The sequence below is a fragment of the Aphelocoma coerulescens genome, chromosome 1A (assembly GCF_041296385.1).
Source record: "Aphelocoma coerulescens isolate FSJ_1873_10779 chromosome 1A, UR_Acoe_1.0, whole genome shotgun sequence".
In the NCBI taxonomy this organism is placed as follows: Eukaryota; Metazoa; Chordata; class Aves; order Passeriformes; family Corvidae; genus Aphelocoma; species Aphelocoma coerulescens.
In genome coordinates, this window is record NC_091014.1 from 45,902,468 (window position 1) to 45,923,609 (window position 21,142).

At 42.4% G+C, this 21,142-nt stretch overlaps 2 protein-coding genes across 2 annotated transcripts in view; one reads left to right on the top strand and one right to left on the bottom strand.

Moving 5' to 3' along the window:
• Positions 1–5,983, top strand: part of NUDT4 (nudix hydrolase 4) — a 38,467-nt gene extending 32,484 nt beyond the window's left edge. The window contains exon 6 of the mRNA XM_069000031.1: positions 5,071–5,983. Coding sequence (XP_068856132.1) covers positions 5,071–5,125 — 55 coding nt within the window. The 3' untranslated portion in view covers positions 5,126–5,983. The remainder of the gene's footprint in view (positions 1–5,070) is intronic.
• UBE2N (ubiquitin conjugating enzyme E2 N) lies at positions 531–20,891 on the bottom strand. The gene is made up of 4 exons (XM_069000040.1): positions 20,790–20,891; positions 2,165–2,411; positions 1,842–1,982; positions 531–1,216 (listed from the first exon to the last, which is right to left on the bottom strand). Exons 1-4 carry the CDS (start codon positions 20,817–20,819, stop codon positions 1,176–1,178), a joined length of 459 nt encoding a protein of 152 aa, XP_068856141.1. The 5' UTR covers positions 20,820–20,891; the 3' UTR covers positions 531–1,175.
• Positions 20,892–21,142: the final 251 nt, after the last annotated feature.

The window sequence follows — 21,142 nt, forward strand, 5'->3', positions numbered from 1 at the left end:
GGCTAAGCAGGCATCAGTCAATACACAAGCTGGCTCTTACAGTGGTTCTACACACTGGAATTTCATGTTACTAAAGGACAGGAATTAAAGAAGTTAGAAAACCGTGTTGCCTAATGTCTGATAACAATCAGCAAAGAGAAGTTATGGAGATACTCATAATTAGTGCTGTCATTTTCTCTCAACCTCCTACTTCATTCTGGTTATTTCCATGAAAACACACATCAACGCATTACTAAAATTAAGGTTACAATTGTTACATCAGAGACTTGTTTCTAAAAGTCACTCCAAATGCAATTTCATCTTAAATTGGCCAGGTAAGGCCACCCACATAACACAAATAAAAACAGTCAGTAAATAGAAGGAAAAAAACCCAAAAAACAAACAAAAAAACCCCCTTGTGAATTCTCCCTCTTTACTGTTAAATCTGTCAGACTGGTGAAGACAAATTGTCAATTCTGGATTCAATTTTTTTAAATACGATTGTCACAGAGAAATGAAAACACAGCAAAATAAACTATACAAAGGCAAAGTAGAATAACAAAAAATATTTTACTAAAACATAAGATTTACAGGAGATTTTCCAGACAAGCCATACAAAATGGTCACAAGCTTTTTCTTGGAGGGATTTTTCTACACTTGACAGCAGAATCACAATAGTATTAGTGAAGGTGATGGATGTTTAATGTTCCCATTTTTTGTTCAAACAATGAAGCTTGTCCATCTACAGCGCCTAAGTTAGACTGGGCTAGAGGGTATATTCTAAAGTATAACTGGTTAGCTGCTTTTACCAATGCAATTAGCATCACCATAAAAAGGGAGGAGGAGCCCACAAAATTAAAACAAAAAGCCCTGCAGCTAACCCTGCCTACCTTCATTCACAGTGCTTATACTTAAACCATGACGGGAAAAATGATTAAAAGCAGAGATGTGCTGCTGCTTTCAAACAATTTCACAACAATCCAGATGATACTTCTAGCCTCTGCTCATGCGGTACAATAGTGAATTAGGACAAGACACAGATTTGCTAATGTGCATTTAATCACCAAAGGACTGAAGATGTCTGGGCTTTTATTCTGTAATGTTTCTAAGACTGTGTCCATTAAATGCAAACAAAAAAAAGGAAGAGGTCTTGGCAGAACAGGAGAAGTGATGCACACTTGATGTTCATAGCGCATTTAAATATTATTCATGGCATATAGCCTAGTCCATGCTCTGGCTGTAAAGAAAAAGAAATACATTTAAGAAAAGATGCAGTTTTCAGGTTTGATTAAAGTAATTTTAAATTCATATTCTTAAAGATCTCTTTTATACCACTGCTGCAAGTACAGAAAATATATCAGTTCTAAGATTGTAAGTGCAATTTTGAATTCCAGCAGCTGCCAACTTTTGTATATTATAGAAGCAGTCTGACAGCAGTTGATCCAAAAGTGAAGAGGCATAACACAGTAACTGTTCCATTCCCCTGTAGCCTGCAACAGATGTAATATCAAAGAGAAGTACTTTCTGGAACCTGTTAATCTGTTCCTTAAGCTGTAGAGGACAAGCAGTAGAACACTCCTTCATTTCACCACAACTCCAGAATAGACAGGTTAGCAAATTAGGACCATCAAAACTCAAGATAAAGCAGAACAAGAGAGCTTTTTCTTCTATCAAGCCTTGCAGACTTAAAAACAGACCACTGCAGGCACATTCAGGGCACCTGGACTATGACTGTATGCAGTAATTTTTTGTTTCTGCAAATTGAAGACATAAAACTAGAGGTTAGGAGTTACATACCCCAGCCAGTGAGTAATAAGCTACTCCTAAAACTAGAAAAAAAGAAAAGGTAGAAGATACGTCACCTGTTTCTATGGCTTGGGCTTCATTGGTCTTCCATTGCTCAGCTACATCATTTGCTAGTGGATCATCTGGATTGGGAGCACTTAACAAAGCCTGGATTGATAGCAGAACTGTACGAATCTGCAAAGCTGGGGACCATTTATCTGAAGAGACATTTACAGCACTATGAAACACCATATTCACCAGAGTCTACAGAAACAGCAAGTTTTTCCAGATTAAAGAAGCAGCAAGATATTCTTTAAACACAAGAAAACTCTTTTTAGGGTCAACTTACAAATTTCTGTACTTATTACGATAAAAAGAAGGAAAACACAGCAGCACTCACCTTTCAAAATATCTAAACATATTCTTCCCAGCTTGTCTACATTAGGATGGTAAATTTTGGTCATGAAACGTACTTTAGGAGCTGCCATTGGATATTCTTCTGGAAGGAATAGTTCAAGTTTAAATGTCCCACCCTCAAAGGGGGAATCCTGTGGACCTGCAATGACCACATGAAAATAGCGTGCGTTGCTTTCATCTGGCTCCGCTTTTATCCCAGGGACTGGCTCTGCCAGCAAGCGCTGGGTTTCCTAGAAGAAAAGGAGGCAATGTAACTAATAAAACCCATCTAAAATAAACATCACTTGTACAAACAATTTTAAAAGCAACAAGCATTCATTTAGCCTATATTCACAGAAACAATGTTCAACAAATACCTTTAAGTCAAAGAACATCTACAGAAAGAAGATGAGGCTGTGGTAAACTGGTACCCATCTCCTCTCAGATCCTCACCTGCTGTGTGCTTCTGTAACACACAGTAATAGATAACTCAGCTGTCCTCAAACTTCTTAACTTTTGATTGAACTATTGCCAAGCTGCTGTATTTTTTTCAATATACTTAAAAGCACTTTAAAGAATACCACAATGAAAACATCAAAAACATTTCCTATTCTACCTTAAATAGAAACTCCCATAAGTGAAAAGCCAAAGGGATTAATCACCCACACAAAGTGTTCAAGGTTTACTCCTAACAAGAGTGGACTGGTTTATTAAGCTGAACATTTGTACTGGAATCAGATCTAACTCCAAAGAATTTAAAAGTGCTACTCTGCTGCAACACTAAAGGAGTATTTTAAGGATGTTTTATATATTTAGATATATATATGCATAAATAGCTTTGGTGTGAGCACTTTCAGCTGACATATAACCATGTTTAAAGTCACACTAACAGTAGGAGACAGCCAAGATGCTCTGTAAGCAGCAAAATTAGGGAAGGCCAGTCTCCTACAGTGACTTGGTTTCTCTGTTGCTCCATTCTTCTGCCAATGCTACCTTAGGCACCAAGCTGTGACCATAGCTAAGAGCTGCCCATCCTGTTAATGCACTGAGCAGACAGACCAAGTCCTGTACATCTTTGCCTTTCCTCTGCTACCTGTCTTCACAAGTCTTATGGGCACCATTCTGGTTCTTATAAAAAAGATCCCAAGGCCAAAATGGGCAAAAGGACACTAGGCAGGGACAAAAAAATCCTGCTAAAGCCTTATTTCCTCATGTAATTTTAGTCCCATTTTCTGCTTTCCTTCTAAGCTTGCTTTTATTATGCACAGTTAATTTTTTCACCACCTTTCTGTGTTGGCTTTCACAAAGAAAAATTATCCTGTTTCTATTGACAGAAGATGGCAACTTGTAGGTGTAACATTAATTTATTATTTCAGTTTTATAGCATATTTATTCCATATATCTACAATAGCACTAATTATAAAATCACAGAATGGTCTGGATTGGAAGGGACCTCAAATATCTGGTTCCAACCCCACCATGGTCAAGGACACTTTCCACTAAACCAGCTTGCTCAGAGCCCCATCCAACCTGGCTTTAAATGCTTCCACCTATTGGGCATCCACAATTTCTCTGCACAACCTGTTCCACTGCCTTACCACCCTCACAGTAAAGAATTTCTTCCTAACATCTAAACCCACTTTCAGTTTGGAGCCATTTTTCCTTGTTCTGTCAGTACTCGCCCTTGTAGTCAGCCTCTCTCCAATACAGTAAGTCTCTCTTTAACACAAGCACAAAACAGACAGATTACCTCTACTTGGCTAAATAAATTCTTCAAACATAACTGGACTGCTACATTACTCTTGTAGAGGTAAGTGTACACAGCATTTAAGTGATACAGCTGTCTTGATGCAGTTAAATAACAACTCATTTTACAAAAACTGATCAATATATAAAGAAGTGAAGCCACGGTAATTAATTCCAAAAACTAATTACTCATCGTGAATTGTCAAGGTCCTACAAATCATAATATTGAATTTATTACTATGTACATATGCAAACCTAAAAATAAATGTATCCAGTGTGCTTCCTTGTTGTGATTACATATTGTCTACTTATCTGCATAGACATTAGTTGCCCAGTGCCACTTACACACCTCACTGGAAGGCCTTCCAAGCTTCTTAGAGCTGTCTACATTTACTTCTGTGAATATATTTTAAATGATCCACAATTGTATAACTTACTCATTTGTATTCTGCTGGCTATTTATTTGTACACTAATTGTGTAAAAAAGCAGTTATAACAAATTCTGATAGTTTACATTCAGTGGTATGGAAAAGTCAGTAAGAAACTACAGATTATCCCTGTATGTGCATAAAACATTCTCAGTTTCTTTCAGCAAGCTGTCAGAATGAATGCTGCCCCAGGTAAATAGGACAATTTGGGTTTCTGCCTCTGAAGAACAATATAGTTTTTGACAGTTCTGGCAGAGGAAAGTGTCTTGTACCAAATACAAACTAATGCTAGCCAACTGGAAACTTAAAAATAAGGAACTTATGGAAAAAGACCAATTTTTAAATTTCTTCACAGCTAGACTGCCAGAGATGTGCTTGTAAGCCAATCGTGGCTTTGGTTCTGATGGGCACGCTCAAAGACTTTAATATTAAGGATAACACATTTCAATAGTTGGACCGATCTCAGCAGTCCCCAGCTCCTCCTCAGTCACCCTCAGTCCCCCAACTGCCTCCCTAGTTATGCCAGTATGCTGACTGTAACTATACTGGGCAGCCAATCCTGGCTTAAAATAAACCAGAATCAGCAGTTCTCTGGCAGCAGCATCAGCACTTCTACCTGCCAGAGTATCTGAGGGAGCAATGCCTGGCTGCAAGCTGCACGTTCTGCCACTAAAAACCATTTGTCAGTAAACAATGGGAGAGCCCATGTATGAGAAAAACAATTCTTTCAATGCAGGCACCCCATAATACTGAAGGGGCTATTCCACTGTGAGCATGCCACCCCGCTGTGAGAAGCCAATTCAGTTTTGTTATGCGTCAACAATGGTTGTCGGAGGCATGTGGAGGAGAGGTGCACATGTGCCACAGGCAGGAAGCAACCAGAAGAAGCCTTGTCTCTGGGAGGACTTCACCTGGCAACACCGCCCATGAGGCAGGCAGTGGGAGACACTGTGGAGGGGCTTCTCCAATCAGGTCGCGAAGAAGTCTCTACCAATGGACGGCACAGAAAGGTCGGACTGGGCCAGTGGTTCCTTGTTAGGGCAGACTTTGGGAGGGGCCGGGGGGTATAAAAACTAACTGCTGGGCTTGCTCGCTCCCTCCCTTGCCCTGGCCCCAGGCTGCCTGCTGGCTCTGCTGCCCTCGCACCTGTCCTGCCTTCCTGCGTCCCTGCCCGCCGCCTTGCCCGGGCTGCCCGCTTCCTTCCCTGCCGCCCCGATCCAGCCGGTCGCCGCGACCCTGCCCGGGGTCCCGCTCCTCCCGTCCGAGCGCCCTCTCCCCGCGTGTCCGGGGCCGTCGCCGCGGGAGCCGCGCCCCGCCGGGAGCCGCGCGGGCTCGGTCAGAGCCGGCCCGGCCGCGGGCAGGCAGCGGCACAGCCCCGCCTGGGCACCGACAGCGCTGCCCTGCCTCGCTGCGGGGAACGCCCTCTTCTGCTCTCTGTCCCGTCTCTCTCCTCTCCCCCATCCCTTTCCCATTTTCCTTTCTTCCTTTCTGTCTCCTCCAGCCGTCTTTGGCTCGGGCAACTCCTTTTCCTTCTCCTTTTTGTTATCAATAAACGGCTCTCAGATACGTTTGCCTCGTTTGGCTTCATTCCGTTCCCGACCATCCATTTTTAAAAGAACTCTCCGCAGTTCCCCACAGTGGAACGCGACACCCGCTCAGAGAGCCCTTCATGCCCCCACATTCCGTGCCTGTGGTTATCTCGCTATAAAACACCACAGAAAAGGGGAGTGCAGAGAAAAGCGTTTATGCTGCATACAGCCCCATATGAGTACTGAGCCTACTCTGAGCCCATAGAGGCCCCTTGGGCCACATTAATAGCAGATGAAAATTCCTTTAAGCAAGCACACCTTGCCTCCTCCTCTGTGCACGGAGCTCCACCACTATCGGTGTAACTGAAGCTGTTTTCAAACAGAAATGAGGATGAATACTTGCAAGAAACCTGTGAGGGGAGTGCTTGACACTCATTTTCACACCTGCCAGGCTCTGGAACAGCAGAGAGCAAGCACCAGGCTAAACTTATTCGATACACTCAAAATGACAGGCCATGACCCCATGAACACACATCGCTGCCTTTGTGCAAAAGCTTCAGAAAACACATCTTTTTACAACTGTGTGACACAGACAAGCTTGTTAGACTGCAAAAAAAGCAGCTACAATGCCATTTATTGAGAGAATGTGCAATGTTTGTACTTAAATACATCAACAGTTCCTAAATTCCAACAATAAATAAGGGTTTTGTCCTGCAATTATGAAGACATTAACAATAACATCTTAAATATATTTTGGGGGACACCATGGAAAAGGAACAGAAAAAGAGAAATTGATTGAAAAGTTACACTGTAAGGTCTAAGCATATAAAATGCTTAAACATACACATAGGCCCAGTTCTAAGGTGATTACAGGGACTTGATTTCCACATTTTAGGGTAAGATGGACAGTTCCAGATATGCTGGTAATAAAATAAATTTGATTTGCTGTAAAACTTGCAAAAATAAGTAATATTCGAGAGAAAAAATTGTGAGCATACAGGCAACACTATGCACCTGGTCAGGAAGCTGACCTGCTTAAAGATTTTAATTCCTTTTAAGTGTACATCACCAATTAAAAAAAACAAACAACAAAACAAGCAAACAAAAAACAAACAAACAAACCTCTGCCCTCCGTACATCACCCACAAGAATGATGAGATGTGGATGAAACAAAGAAATGTTTAACTACACATTGATCTTATTCTGCAATTCCCAGAGGATGGCTACCCAATGAAAATAAGTCTCTCAAACATGTTTAAATAAATAAACGTTTAATTTCTTTTAATTACACTTTTAACTTCTCACCTTTTTTAACTAATCAAGATGATCAAACACATGCAATAATTGACTTTCCATGTATTTTTAGGCAGTCTTTCTTACACTTCTTTAACTGAAGAAGTGAGTTTTATGCATCTGTTACTTCCCCTTTTTCCTCCAAAACTGTCTTTAAACCCTTTGTCCAATTTCAACTGTTCTGTATGTTTTGTAAGCTGTCAGTGGCTAAGACTAACCAAGCTCAGTGCTACTGGAAATGAAGACATGAACAACTCCAGTACTACTACTGCTGTTTGGCCTGTTTATGCCAATCAAGTATAATACCATTCTTGCCCAGCAAAAATCCCTGACAGTAAGGATAAAAAGAGCTGGAACATCCATATATAAACATACTAAAAAGGAAAAAGAATAAATTCAGAGAAAACCAGGTTTTGCAGTTCTGTTGCTCACAATAGATGCTTTTACAATAGAACAGTTAATTTTGTCTTCAACTGGAATACCAACTCCCACCAATAAGTGTTCCAGAACAGTACTTTGTAGTGGTTTTTTATTAGCTCTCATCTAGCACACTGAAGTTTCACAGAAGACATTTCAGGGCATATTTTGAAAGCTCTAAAGCTTTCAATTAAGTTTCCCATGCTGCCATAGGCAGTTATTTCTATTTGTTGTACTCTGCAATGTTTTTAGATTGAGATTTCTTCTCACTCCTGCATTTACTCCACTTTTTCAATTCCAAGTAATGTAACAATTTCCACTGACTAAAATAAATTAATAAACCCAAAAGGAAGATACATGCCAGTCTGTACTTGAAAAAAAACAAATCTGTCAATTGCAACTGGTTATGCCTCCCCCCTTTTTATGCCTCCCCTTTTTTATTTTTAATTAAGTGGTTAGAAAACACAGAAATGTTGAAGGTGTTTTGACAAGCAAAAGCAAAGCTTTCCTTATTAACACAGGTGGCCTGAAGCAGAGTGACAGATGATACTGATGGGACAGATGGTGTAGCTGACATTCTGCATAGTTATTCTTCTATGAAGACGTTAAATTGAAAACTAATTGTACCTGAGGGAGAAGAAGCCCTCAGCCTGTTTTTACCATAACATGTGAGGATAGGAAGCCTCAGGAAGAGAGAGCACTGTGCTCTTTAGAAGAGACCAGCAAGCAGGAGGTGGGGGTGAGGGCTTTTGAGGCTGCCAAGACTAAGAGAAGCCACACACTGAAGAGAGATCGATCTGCAGGGGAGTATGTTTCATTCATTCTTTGAGGTTTTGCTCGGTTATCCTGCTTTCAGTCAAAGGGAAAGAAGAGTTACTGAAAAGCAGACATAACCACCAGGATTCACCTTGTGAATAAGAATAAGACAGAGCACTTCTTTAAGGAATTAAATTGAACGCCCAGAACATACACATGCTTCCACACATACAAACAGGAAAATCAGGAGATAGGAGCAAGCATACAAAGGAGGAATCTATCAGAAATATACTATTTTAATCACTTTCAGTCTTGAAGAAGTGTTTACAAAAGTCTCAAGATGCCAAGGCCTCAGTTGAAACAACTAAAAAAAGATTTCTGTATGTTACCCTTTTGAAAAACAAAAAGCCGTTTCAGATGTCTTGTTTGCTATCAACAGACTAAGGCAGGACCAAACAAATAACTACAAAAAAACAGTGCCAAAATACCAAAGTGGCAAATGACTGCAATCAGAAGACTCACCTATGCAAGTACTTGCAAAAAAACCCAAACATTATTTCTTACCTAGCAGAGCCACTGCAGCTGAACTATAAAGCTTTTCTGTCTGACAGAGACCACTCCAGTACCGAAGGAAGAAATTCTGGCATGGGCTTAGGCAATTTTTAAAGCTTCTTCATTGCTTTTTAGAAAGGAGTACTATTCTTTGCTTGGAAAAACAGTGCAATTCTGTTCCCTGTGCTATGGCAATAATTAATCACCACAAATTTTACACTGCCTGCCAAGAGACGTGGCTAAAACAGTTAGGAAGAAATCAATATCTAGCACCTATAAAATATGTGAACTTTAAAGCTACTGTGTGAAGGCCACTAAAATTTAAGAGAAGCTTGCTTGCAAAGTCAGCACAAAGTAGCTCAAAGAAGAGATCCAAGCTCCATATCTCTAGACAAATGTGCTTTGCTTAGTAATTCAGCTACCTGCATTACATTTTCCTGATACCCCAGTTTTCTTATTTCACATTCAATATTATTGCTATACAGATACCTTTAATAAATAAAACATGCTCCTTATTAATCCACAAATTAATTACTTTGGTCTCAGTGAGTGTTACACTTTTTTATAGAACAGTCTTCTGCTCTACATTGGCCTTTAATACCAGCTGTGAAATCACCTAGTGAACTTTGTAAAATCCATTAGAACAAACATAGCTTAGAGAAATCACAACACCTTACAGAGTCTGAATATTGCAAGGTGATAAATGATCAGCCACTGCAGAAAAGAAAAGAAAAATACAAACTTGTGCTGCCTTTCCAGTTCAGCCTATTATGCACTTTTACTTTTGCCTGTATAGCTGTCTCTTGACCTCATGGTCTAACATAGCACATAGCCAATTTGGAAGAAAAGGAAGGGAAAAATTCATAAAAGAGAGAAGAGTCCCTGATGCAGTGCACCGTATGTTCCACGCAAACAGCTGTGCCAACAAAATGCAGGGTGCAAACACATGCTCCCAGAAGGATGGGAAAAGATTCCTTTTGATGAAAGGGCTGGTTTAAGGAGTTGGGACTGCAGTGTTAATCACAGTGGGATACCAGCGTAACAGATTACTATTCTGTAACCAACCTAAAAAGGAAATGCAGAGCCTTCCTCCTTATTACAAAGGAAGAAGATTAACTACCAACTGGGCTAATTTCAGTAACAGATGGTAAACTACTAAATTAAAAGTCTTCATCCATCTATAAAAGTCTTAAGCACCAAAGACTCTGCATATCTTACTTGTTATAAACAGTTATCTAAGAACCTTTTATAGCACTAAGACTACAGAAAAGCATCCTTATGGCTAGCAACTTTATGCTAGTACCTTAAAAAGAGAGATAATATCATTCACAGGCTGACATATCCGTGATAAAATTATTCTGAAACTTCAAAACACAAAACATCAATAATGGCCTCTTACATAAAGAGAAAATACTGCAGGTCTTAAAGCCATGAATATTTAAAATGGCACAATACTACATCTTTATACAAAGTCTCAGGGGAATGATTCTTTCCTCATATTTCCAGTAGCACATTTACTAGCTCAATTCACTAAGCAGTAGTGAAGCAATTTTCTTTCAATATCGCCTACTAAGATGGAGGTTACATTCTTACAACTTTGTCAGGCCAAGGCAAGGTACAAGTCCTCTCTAATCTATGTCAGACAGCGAGGAAGTGCAGGTAGTATCCACCCTTACTTGTAGGTTCAACTAACCCTAGCTTTATTCTGAACAGATCAGGGAAGATAGATGATGGATGAGGACCTAATCTACAACAGGAATTACAGTTCAAGTATGAGTGTTTATTGCTGCCACCTTGCCAGAAATCACCATCCTGAAAATCTACTGAGAGTGTAAACCCTGTCAGCACTCTCAAGGCAACTCTGGAAAAGTGAGCTGGGTCTTCTTAACTAGATCTTAAATCTGAAAAATGCTGACTGACAACACAAAAACTCTGCTGCCATCCAGCAGAGGACAGTAACTTCCAATAGAAACCATGGAACAGCGGCATTGGCTGTTGGCAAAAGCATCTTCCACCAGTACAAATGAACAAAATCCACACATGCCTTGACACATTTCTTCCACAGGTCCTACAAGCGAAGGTCTCCAAAGAGCCAGCTACAAAACAAACTTTTTGGTAACCCTGGCCATTTATAAAAGGAACAACAGGATGCAATGCAACACTGTATGAATATAGTTCCAAAATGGCCAAAGAGAAGCATCAGTCGTAAAACAAAAAAGGCACCCCAACTGAAAGAAATCCACATCAGTTTGCCCCAATTTTTTTTGTATTTGGTATGATCGAATTTAACTGCATTACCAACTAAGCGCATGTACAGCGTGTATGTACCAAGTTGCTGGCAGCAGAGGTGATCCAGGGGTGACCTCAATGGGGAGAGGCCAGGAGCTGTACCTCACCAGACACAGCCAGCTCCAAAAACATGCCACAGGACATGGGTGAACCCATCAGCCAAGCTGGTGGCACTCCTGGGAAAATCTATTTAAAAAAGGACAGAAAACGACATCACACAGAAAGAACAGCAAGGGATAAAAAAAAAAAAAAGTTTGTGAGCAAAACTAGTGTGAACACCAAGGTCAGAGAAGGATGGTAAGGACAAGCTCCAGGCACTGGTGCAAAGACTCTCTGTAGCCTATGAAGGACCACAGTGGAGTAGACACCCACACTGTAGCCCATGGAGTGCACCACTCTGGAGCACAGGAAAAGTGTGAGGAGGAAGGAATAGCACAGAGGAGCTGTTGTGGACTGACCATAAACCCCCATTCTCCATCCCCTTGCATTCATCAGGGACAGGGGAGTTGGCGAGTAAGGAGTGAAGGACTGAAGTTGAGTATTAGAAAAGTGCTGTTTTAATTCTTTGTTTCTCACATCCAATTCTATCTCACCTGGAAGCAAATTAATTAATTAATTTGCCCCAAGTTGAGTCTGTTTTGCCATGGTGATTATCAGTATATCATCTCTCTCTCTTTGTTTTGACCCATGAGCTTTTCCTTATTTTTTTCTCCCTGCCTGGTTGAGGTAAGGAGAGCGTGTGGCTGGGTGAGCATCTGGCCAAGGTCAGCCCACCTCAGCATAAATCACACAGTAATTTTTAATCTGTGTTTGAGTTGTTGTATCCAGAACCACTTTTAGAGAGAATGTAGTAGACAGTTTCAGACTCCAGAGATGATATTGAAAATTAAGAACTTTTGAGAAAGAGATGACAGACTTAAATTTAAAACCACTAGCTCCATTTCCTGCTACAGTTGAAATGATAACACTTATCACTTGCAGAGTACCACACATAACAATTTATGTGGGAGAAAATGTGATGAGGAAAAAGAGAGATCTTTCAGTTTAACTGATTGCTCATCAGTCATTTCAGCATTTGCTTCCTAAGGGAGATCAGACATTTGCTGCCAAATCCCCCAGGAAGATTTCTAAAACAGATGAAAAGACACTACCAATAGCAAAAAGCAAAGAGGGTTTTTTTTTTTTTTTTAAATTACACTTAAGTTCCACTAATATTTAATCATTGAGAGTGGAAGTCCTTTTGTTTCATTCTTCATTGGCTGTTGAGTTTTCAATTAAGTCAGATTGCTTTTCTACCCACCATTTCAGCATGGTTCTCAGTCCTTCTTGATTAATTTCACATAACTACCTCCCCCATTTCCTTTCCTCGCAAAATGCAAGTTTGCCTGAATGGGAAGGTCTAACTTCTCAGCAGCAATGCTAATTTGAACAGTCATCCTTCCATGTACTCCCTTCATCAGCCCAAGTGTTTGCAAAGTCAAATAACAGATGAGATCACAGAACTGATTTGGCTTAAGAAATAACCTTTACTGCAGAGTTCTGAGCCAGATCAGTTCCTCAGTCTAAGTTCACGTCAGTGGCACAAAACTTTTTGTGCCAGCAGAGTCCAAGGTGAATCTGTTCATACAGTAAGGCTGTTCAACCTGAATCAGAATCATAGAACAACGTGTGTTGGAAGGGACCTTAAAGATCATCTAGTCCAACTCCCCTGCTATGGGCAGGGACACCTCCCACAAGGCCAGGTTGCTCAGAGCTGCATCCAACCTAGCCTTGAACACTTCCAGGGATGGGGCATCCACAACGTCACTGGGCTACTTGTTCAAGTGCCTCGCCACCCTCACAGTAAAGAATTTCTTCCTTACATCTAATCTAAACCTGCCCTCTCTCAGTTTGAAGCCATTCCCCCTCGTCCTATCCCTATATGCCCTTGTAAGAAGACCCTTTCCAGCTCTTTTGTAGGCCTGCTTTAGGTACTGGGAGGCTGCTACAAGAATGAGCCAGATTAATCACTTCACAAACTTCTGGTAATCTAACTTCACTAGGTGGTAACTTCTTCACCTTGTGCAGCTCTGCAAAAAAAAGTAGTACAACAACCAGCTTTGGCATTTCAATTCAGACTATACAGAGAATACATTTCTTTCATACTTTCATTCTGATCACAGGTAACCCTTGCCAGTTACCAGTGCCATTACCTTCCAACTTCATCCAATAGTCCAGATTAATTTGGGGATATGAAATAGAAACTAAAGGTTTTAGCTGCACAGGGCAAAACTTAAGGCAGTATACTGGCACATTGACAAGTTATAATTACTTGCCAAATGACAATTCTTTCCTGCCTGAGTGTGATAAGGGGGAAGATCGCACTGATCTCCTTCACCAAGAAGTGATAAATTGCACACAAGAAGGTAAAAAACCATTCATTTTACTTTGATTTTTGAGGGGGAGGCAGTAGGAAAAAGTGAAACTTATCAGTCAAAACTGTCTCCTACATATAGGATAAAGCTGCCTCACAAAACTACAAAGGCTTAATTTAAAGTCAGTATAACATTACATCACATTTTGGCCCAAATTCTTCCAGGGTCTATCAATTCATTAGCTACAATTATTTAAAGAACTGGCTGTAACCAGCATTACTGAAAATAAATTGGTTACCTAAGCAGATGTCATATAGTCAGAGAGATTTCAGAATGTTTACATTAAAATTATATCATTGTAAAATAACTTCATTGAAGAAAATCTTCTGAAAATAACATTACCTTTTAGGACAAAGAAAAAAAGAATTAGCAGCAAAGCACATCAAACTGTAAAGTAAGGGTCAAACATCATAAATAGAAGGCTACACTTTGGTTCACAAAAGCAGGCCTCCACATGAATTCTCTTCCTTGCCATATAATCCCCAAGTGTCAGCATTCCACATACCCCCACGTCCTGGACTCATTACTGGGCTAATGTCTCCCATACACTAATGCTTCTACCACCCTGCAGGTTACCAGACCCCATCACCAACCCCAACTGTATCTAACACCACCTCCCAAAACAAAGGCAAGAAAATACGTTCCAAGTGTCAACATGTCAAAGGCACCAGCTGTAAAAAATACAGAATAAAACAGTGGTACAGCAGATTTAGAAAACTTTAACTAGTACTCAAATATATGGACAGTTGTCCAGCAAATTGAAACTACAGCTCTGCTACGCAAGCACTGTGAATGAACTCTGGATTGCTCACAATCCTCTCACACACTTCTGGCTCTTCCAGCTCCCATCACCACACAATTTTAACCACTGCAAAACCACCTGCAACAAGATGAAGACAAATGTACTCCAAGTTAACAGACCCTTCCAAGAAGACAAAAAAAAAAAAAACCCTCCAGAATCTACCCACTCTTGGAAGAAGACTTTGTAGCCAAACAGTAACAGGAAGAGGGGCATTTTAAGGTCAGCAGCACTCTCCTCCAAGAATGACCTCATCCTCAAATTTTCCACAGCAGATCACAGATTTTGGAACTGTGAATCTGAGATCCAATGCAAATTCCTAGAGGATTATCTATGTACTAGCACAGATAGAGCTTTTCATGGTGCATCTCCAGCTATAGTAAAGTGAAGCCTAACTGAATTCACTAAGCTAAGAGTGTAAACCATTCCTGCAGTTAATACTGACAGAGCACATTTGCATTGGAGGCTTGCATTAATATACAGTGTAGAGTGAACTATCAAAGTGTGGTTAAAGCAAACAGTAATTCATGCTGAGCTTCTGTCCAAATGCCATCTGTACTGCATTTGCATGGCAAGGTTCTGGGTACTGGGGGGAGCCCACAGAGGCGCTTCTGCAAGAACCTGCCAGAAGCTTCCCCCATGCCCAACAGAGCCAGAGCCAGCCAGCTCCAAGATGGACCTGCCGCTGGCCAAGGCTAGCCCATCAGCAATGGTGGTAGCACCTCTGAGGTAACATATTTAAGAAAGCAAAAAAACCCAACAACCTAGGCATGAGCAGCCAAAGAAATGAGATTATGTGAGAATAACTCTACAGACACCAAGGTCAGTGCAGAAGTAGAGGGGGGAGGTACTCCAGGTACCAGGGCAGAGATTCCCCTGCAGCCCACATGACGCAGGCTGTCCCCCTGCAGCCCACAGATGACCCCATACTGAAGCAGGTGGATGTGCCCAAAGGAGACTGTGACCCCATGGGAAGCCTACAGTGGAGCAAGCTCCTGATAGGTCCTGTGGAGAGAGAAGCCCACGTTGGAGCAGCTGTACTGGCAGGACGTGTGACCTATGTGGTGTGAACTTCTGACCCACACTGAAGCAGCATGTTCCTGAAGGAGTGCACCCTGTGGAAAGGACCCAGACGTTGGAGAAGTTCATGGAGGAACCCCATGCTGGAGCAGGGGAAGACTATAGAGAGTCCTGTCCCTGGGGAGGAAGGAGCAGCAGTGAAAACGTGATGCACTGAACAGAACCCCCATTTCACTGCACCACTGAGGGGTAGGAGAGAGAAAAATCAGGAATTAAGTTGAGCCCAGGAAGAAGGGGATGGGGTGGGGGGAGGTGTTTTAAGATTTAGGTTTAATTTCTCATTACCCTACTCGGATTTGATAGGTAATAAATGATATTAATTTCCCCGAGTCAAGTCTGTTTTGCTCAGGACTATACTGGGTGGGCGATCCCTCCCTGTGATTCTCTTGACCCTGGAGCTTTTGGTTGTATTTTGCCTGCCATGCCCAGCTGAGGAGGGGAGGGATAGAGCAACGTCCAGCCAGGGTCAACCCACCATACCATCTATGGCAAAATTTGCAACTTCCACAGTTCCAAATTTGCAATCTCACTATTAATCCACCAGTCCCATCTAACTACAAAAATGTGGGTTTGTTTTGTACTATTCCACAAAACAAATGTTGATAATATTCTGAAAGCCATCTAAACATAACAGATAAGTACAGTATAAAACAACTGCATGCAAAGCAATAATAATCCATTGGTTCACTACAGGTTTTTGCCTCAAAGTTGCTCAAGTATTATACAAGATGGTCCAAACAAGATGATTGCCTCTATCTGGTTTATTTGCTTGGGTTTTCCTCAGTTTTTATTCTACAGGGTCTACTGAAAGCTTCTTTAAGGAAAAGGTTGTGAAAAGTTACCAGTGTCCTCTTAAAGACCTGTTATTAACACTCCACATTTTCTTTTTAAAACTTAACCTAATTAGGTCTAAGTGAAAAAATTTCTTATTCTCTGCGCCTAAGCCTTCTTCTCAGCTTCCCTCCCACACCTGCACAAAACATCTGTCCTGCCTTCAGGCTTCCAATACCTGCCCATATACCCCTCCCACTATCCCAGCCAGTCCATGCTATATTGGTCACCTGGCCAGAAGACTCAATGAGGGTTGCAAAACAGCACATGTATTATCTTTATACCTTTCTATATGGTGAGGAGCAGGTGAAGGTGGTTTTAAGAACAGTACAAAAACGCTTCTGAAAAATCCCAAAATTTTCCCCCTTCTGTCAAATTGGAAGTTATCCACAAGATTCAAACTGCATACAAGGTGCAAAAAGACATTACATTCTCTGACAAACGTCAAGGAACAGCATTCTCCAGAAATAATGTTTTCTGTGCCTAACCACCATCCAAAGGAATACAAAACACCACAAAAAGATATTAGGTTTACCTCAAGTCTTTTTTATTTAATTTTTTTTTCTATTCAGGAAATAAAAATGTGGTCAGAAATGTGAAAGAAACCAAAAAGTAGCAGTGACTTAAATTTTCATGTGGAGACAGAAGTCCATGCCTCAAAAACCCACAGATTTCAAGAAAAAGTAAGAAACTTCAAGTTGGCTGCCAGTAATACTTTTAAAGAACTTCTAGAAAGTTCCAGTTGCAGGCTAAATACCTGATTTATATTTTAAAAAAATAAACCCAAACATATAAAGCTGATTATACTGACTTTTAATATAGAATGCTGTAAGTGCCTAGCATCACACACACCAAGAGAATCCCCATAAAACCTCCCAGAAATTTTACATGTTGAAGCAGCATTTTGTAGCTAGCAGCCCAAGAGTTCCCAGAGTCTCAAAAAATACAGCAAGCAGGAGTTCACTGCAGATAATGGAAATAGCTTCACATAGTAAATAGCAAGGAATGCGTATCTCAGACACCACAGTATTGTGCAGGGGAGGAAATCAAAGCCTCTGTAATTTAACTCTGATAAATTCATTAGAAAAAAAAAATCTGAAGGAGCCTCAGATACTGCTTCAGATGGTTACTTCATGATAGGAGCAGCTGCAGTGAGTGTAACAGAAGCGCTACTAACAACTGGCTACAGTCAACTTATAGACCTGTGCATCAAATCATGAATGATGAGATCACTGCAGCAATGAAAACAGCAGAAGAAAAAAACATTTTAAAAGATGATATAGGGCAGTATTGTCCATCCCACTGAGATACACTGACTGCACTTGACACAGCAATGAGGTGGACTGAATGTCAGCCAAGAAAAAAATTCAGATGCAATTCAATTTCTTTCTCGACTGGAGGTACGTGACTTTGCAACACAGGAAAGAATTGATGTAATAAGTACTCGAAAGTAAAAGTCACTGGGCTTATTTATTGTCTGTTGCAAAGGCTCACCTTCTAATATTGGAAATAGTCACTTTTTGGAAAAAAGTTTACAGCATCAAAACCACACATCTATGTAAATGTGCCAAAACCACATTTTAATTTAATTGGGTTTTTTTGCCAAGATGATTCTCATAGGACCCCTGGTGTTGAACTACAGAGGAAAAAAGTAATACCTCTTCTCTATTCACAAGATACAAGGTTTTCCAATTCTGATTATGCCTTTAAAGATTCAAAACTATATCAGTGTTTTCTACTCACCATTTGGGATTGCTAACAATCATAATTCTAAAGCAAGTCATCTTTCAAGTTTACAGACCATTCCCACATGCACTTTATTAAAGTCTGTTTCTAAGTAATCTGAGGACAGCAAATAGGGAATAATTCTGTATATTTGCAACAACTGCTTTGCAACACCCATATTGTCACCTTTTCACTGAATTTGAAGAAAGTATTGGAAATACATACAGAGCTCTTGCAGTGACAAGGAAAGCTCCTGCTGTCCTCCTGGGCTGGATGACAGCCTGCGCATAGCAAAGACGCAGGCTGAGTACAGGGCTGCAAGTCAACCTGAGAGCCCGGCCATCTGCCAGCAGTCGCTCAAGACAGGGAATGCCAACTGCATTTGGAGCGGCCAGCCAGGCTCAAGACTTCATTATAGTCCAAATACACTCTCCTAGCCCCAAGCAGCCATCAACGGTCTCCCTTGGATGACAACACAAAGGGTGCATGTAGAGAAAAGGGAGAAGGTCTTTTCCTAAAAGTAACCTAAGCAATTTATTTATCATAAAATTTATTACTGTGCATAACATGAAGATTTAATTTTCTTTACTGGAGTTATTTTACCATTACTCAGCTCTTTCCTCTCTCTTCCATTTCCTTTCCTGATCTTTCAAATTCTCACTAGCGAGTTCACTCCCTTCCCCCCCCCCCCCCCCCCCCCCGCTAAGGCACCCAGAATAGGAAATTTAACACTAAAATCGACATTGGCATGATAGCAAAGATCAAAACAATCCTCACTCAAGACTCCTGAAGACTTAAGCAGGTGTATTTCTGAGTCTGCACCTCTGCAGCTGTGATATTTCAAAATATGACTTTGCATGTTTTTGAGGCTGCAGTAACTAGTCAGACTCAAGTCCTGGACCATACACACATCTGGCAACCTAAGGTACGCACTGCACAGGAGCTGAACAGCTGATCATCTAACACAACCAAGCCAAGATTTAAAAGCTCTGGACTAGCTGCAGACAACCTACAATGCACACATGGAAATACCCAACCCACCATAAACACCACCCTATAATTGATAATCCCAAAAATGTCTATTTTTTCATAAAAAATCTGGAGTTTCTAGGACACTCTTTTGCCCTCCACCTTTCTTCTCCAGGAGATCACCACAAATCTTTGAAGTGAGTTGTGTAAATTATGCCAGCGTTTTTTTCTACAAAAGCATGAGGAAAACAAAAGCAGCAAGAAGAAAATTTATGCACCAGCATAAGTGGGTGCACTTCTCGGTTGTATTCTGGGGAATTATCAAGAGCAATGAAAAATTTAACACAGACACCAGCCTCATGACTGAGCTCTTACTGCAACTCTGTGATAAATACCAGTTCCACTGTATTATGAATCACTGTTCCCTCTCAGACCTGAAATACATTCAGCTTAGCATGCTGTGCACTCGGGCAGCTGGATAAGCATCAAAATCTGTAAGATTGGTCTTCTTTATTTTTATTGCTTACAATTCTGAGCACTAATCGTAGTTTAGTTCTGTTTCGTGGAAGATAAACACTACTCCTGCCTTATTTTACCTCATTATCTCTATCACCTACTTGATAACTTGACAGACAAAATAGTTGTATTTTTTCATCCATTATTTAACATTTTCTACATCCATTTATTTTCAATGGTTGCCAAGCGAGAAAGCTTCACAGTATTATAAATGAAGACCCATTCACTGCAATGAGCAATGAAGATGCTGTCATTTCCTATGAGGGCTAACGAACCCTACTGGAATCACTTAATAATTTTTGTAAAAGGGATGATCACTCATTCGAGGGCTTCAGTTCACACCATTACAAATCGAGCAGGAGACAGCAGCCCAGCAGGAACAACCGCATGAGCTACAGGACCAAGCTATGTTTTGATAGCTTGGAATGCAGCTACCTGTATCTCCAGTGACTCCAAATTATCCAAGTCTTAAGCTGGAACTGAATTCGGAGGATCTGCTGAGAGTACCTCAGAATTAAGAGCCCTTGCAAAGCTTGGCAAATCAAAGCCGAAACACGACACTGAACCGCCAGCATGACACGTTAATACGGTACGGGCCGACAGCTCCGAGCAAACGTAGCAGCAAGCAGGCTGACCCAGCGCGTACCACCGGTGCGATGTCCCGACGCATACACAGCTGAAGCCCAGGTTTAACTGCCCGCTGTGGCTTGTCCCTCATCCCACAGCAGGAACCCGAGCACGGCGCCACCGCCGCCGTCCCCCGGCCCAAGCACGCCGAAAGCTGTGCCGGGGAGCCGGGGCCTGGCGGAAGCCCCCGGAGAGGAGCCGCATGGCCGGCAGAAGACGGCGCGGGGGTGTGCCCGGTGCTTTTCAAGCTCCAGGCCTCGGAGGGCGCGCAGATACCAGCGCTCGGCAGCACCGGGGGCCGAGGGGCGCCGCCGCCGCCGCCCGGGCAATCCCCGCGATGGGCGCGGGCCCGCGCCCGCCAGGAGGGCCCGGCCGCTCCCGCCGCCCGCGCACGCCGACACAGCGCGCGGGGGCCCCTGCGGCGGCAGGAAGCGGCGGGGGCGCGGGCGCGGCGGCAGCGAGGCGCCCCTCGCTCGGCAAGGCGGGAGGAGGCCGGGGAGGCGGCCCTGCCCCGGCGCGGCCCTGCTCCCGGGCACCGGAAGCAGCGCCCGGCGCGGCGCAGCATTACCCTCCGCGCGGGACCCTGGCCCGGCGCGCCCACCCCCCCCCGGCGGGGCATGGCGGAGCGGAGCGCGGCGCGGAGGGCGCGCAGCGGTACCTTGATGATCCTACGGGGCAGCCCGGCCATCTTGTCTCGTCGGTGCAGGCTCGGGGCGCGCCTCCGCTCGGGGCGCGCGCACGGCCGGAAAGACCCGCGCCGCGCTTCCTGTGGCGCCGCCCTGCGCGCGTGACGCTGGGAAATGTAGGATAAAGGGTCGGTGTGTGGGGTCAGCACCCAGCGGGGCCCGCGCACTGTCAGCGCGAAACGTCTGCCCTTCGCTGACTTTTAGGTTCTGTGAGCGGCCCTAAACCTGTCACAAAGATATCTTAGAGCATCAGTACATGAAAGACAAGGAGCTACTGATAGGGCCACAAAAGTGATGGGGGGTCTGGCACATCTCTCTTACGAGG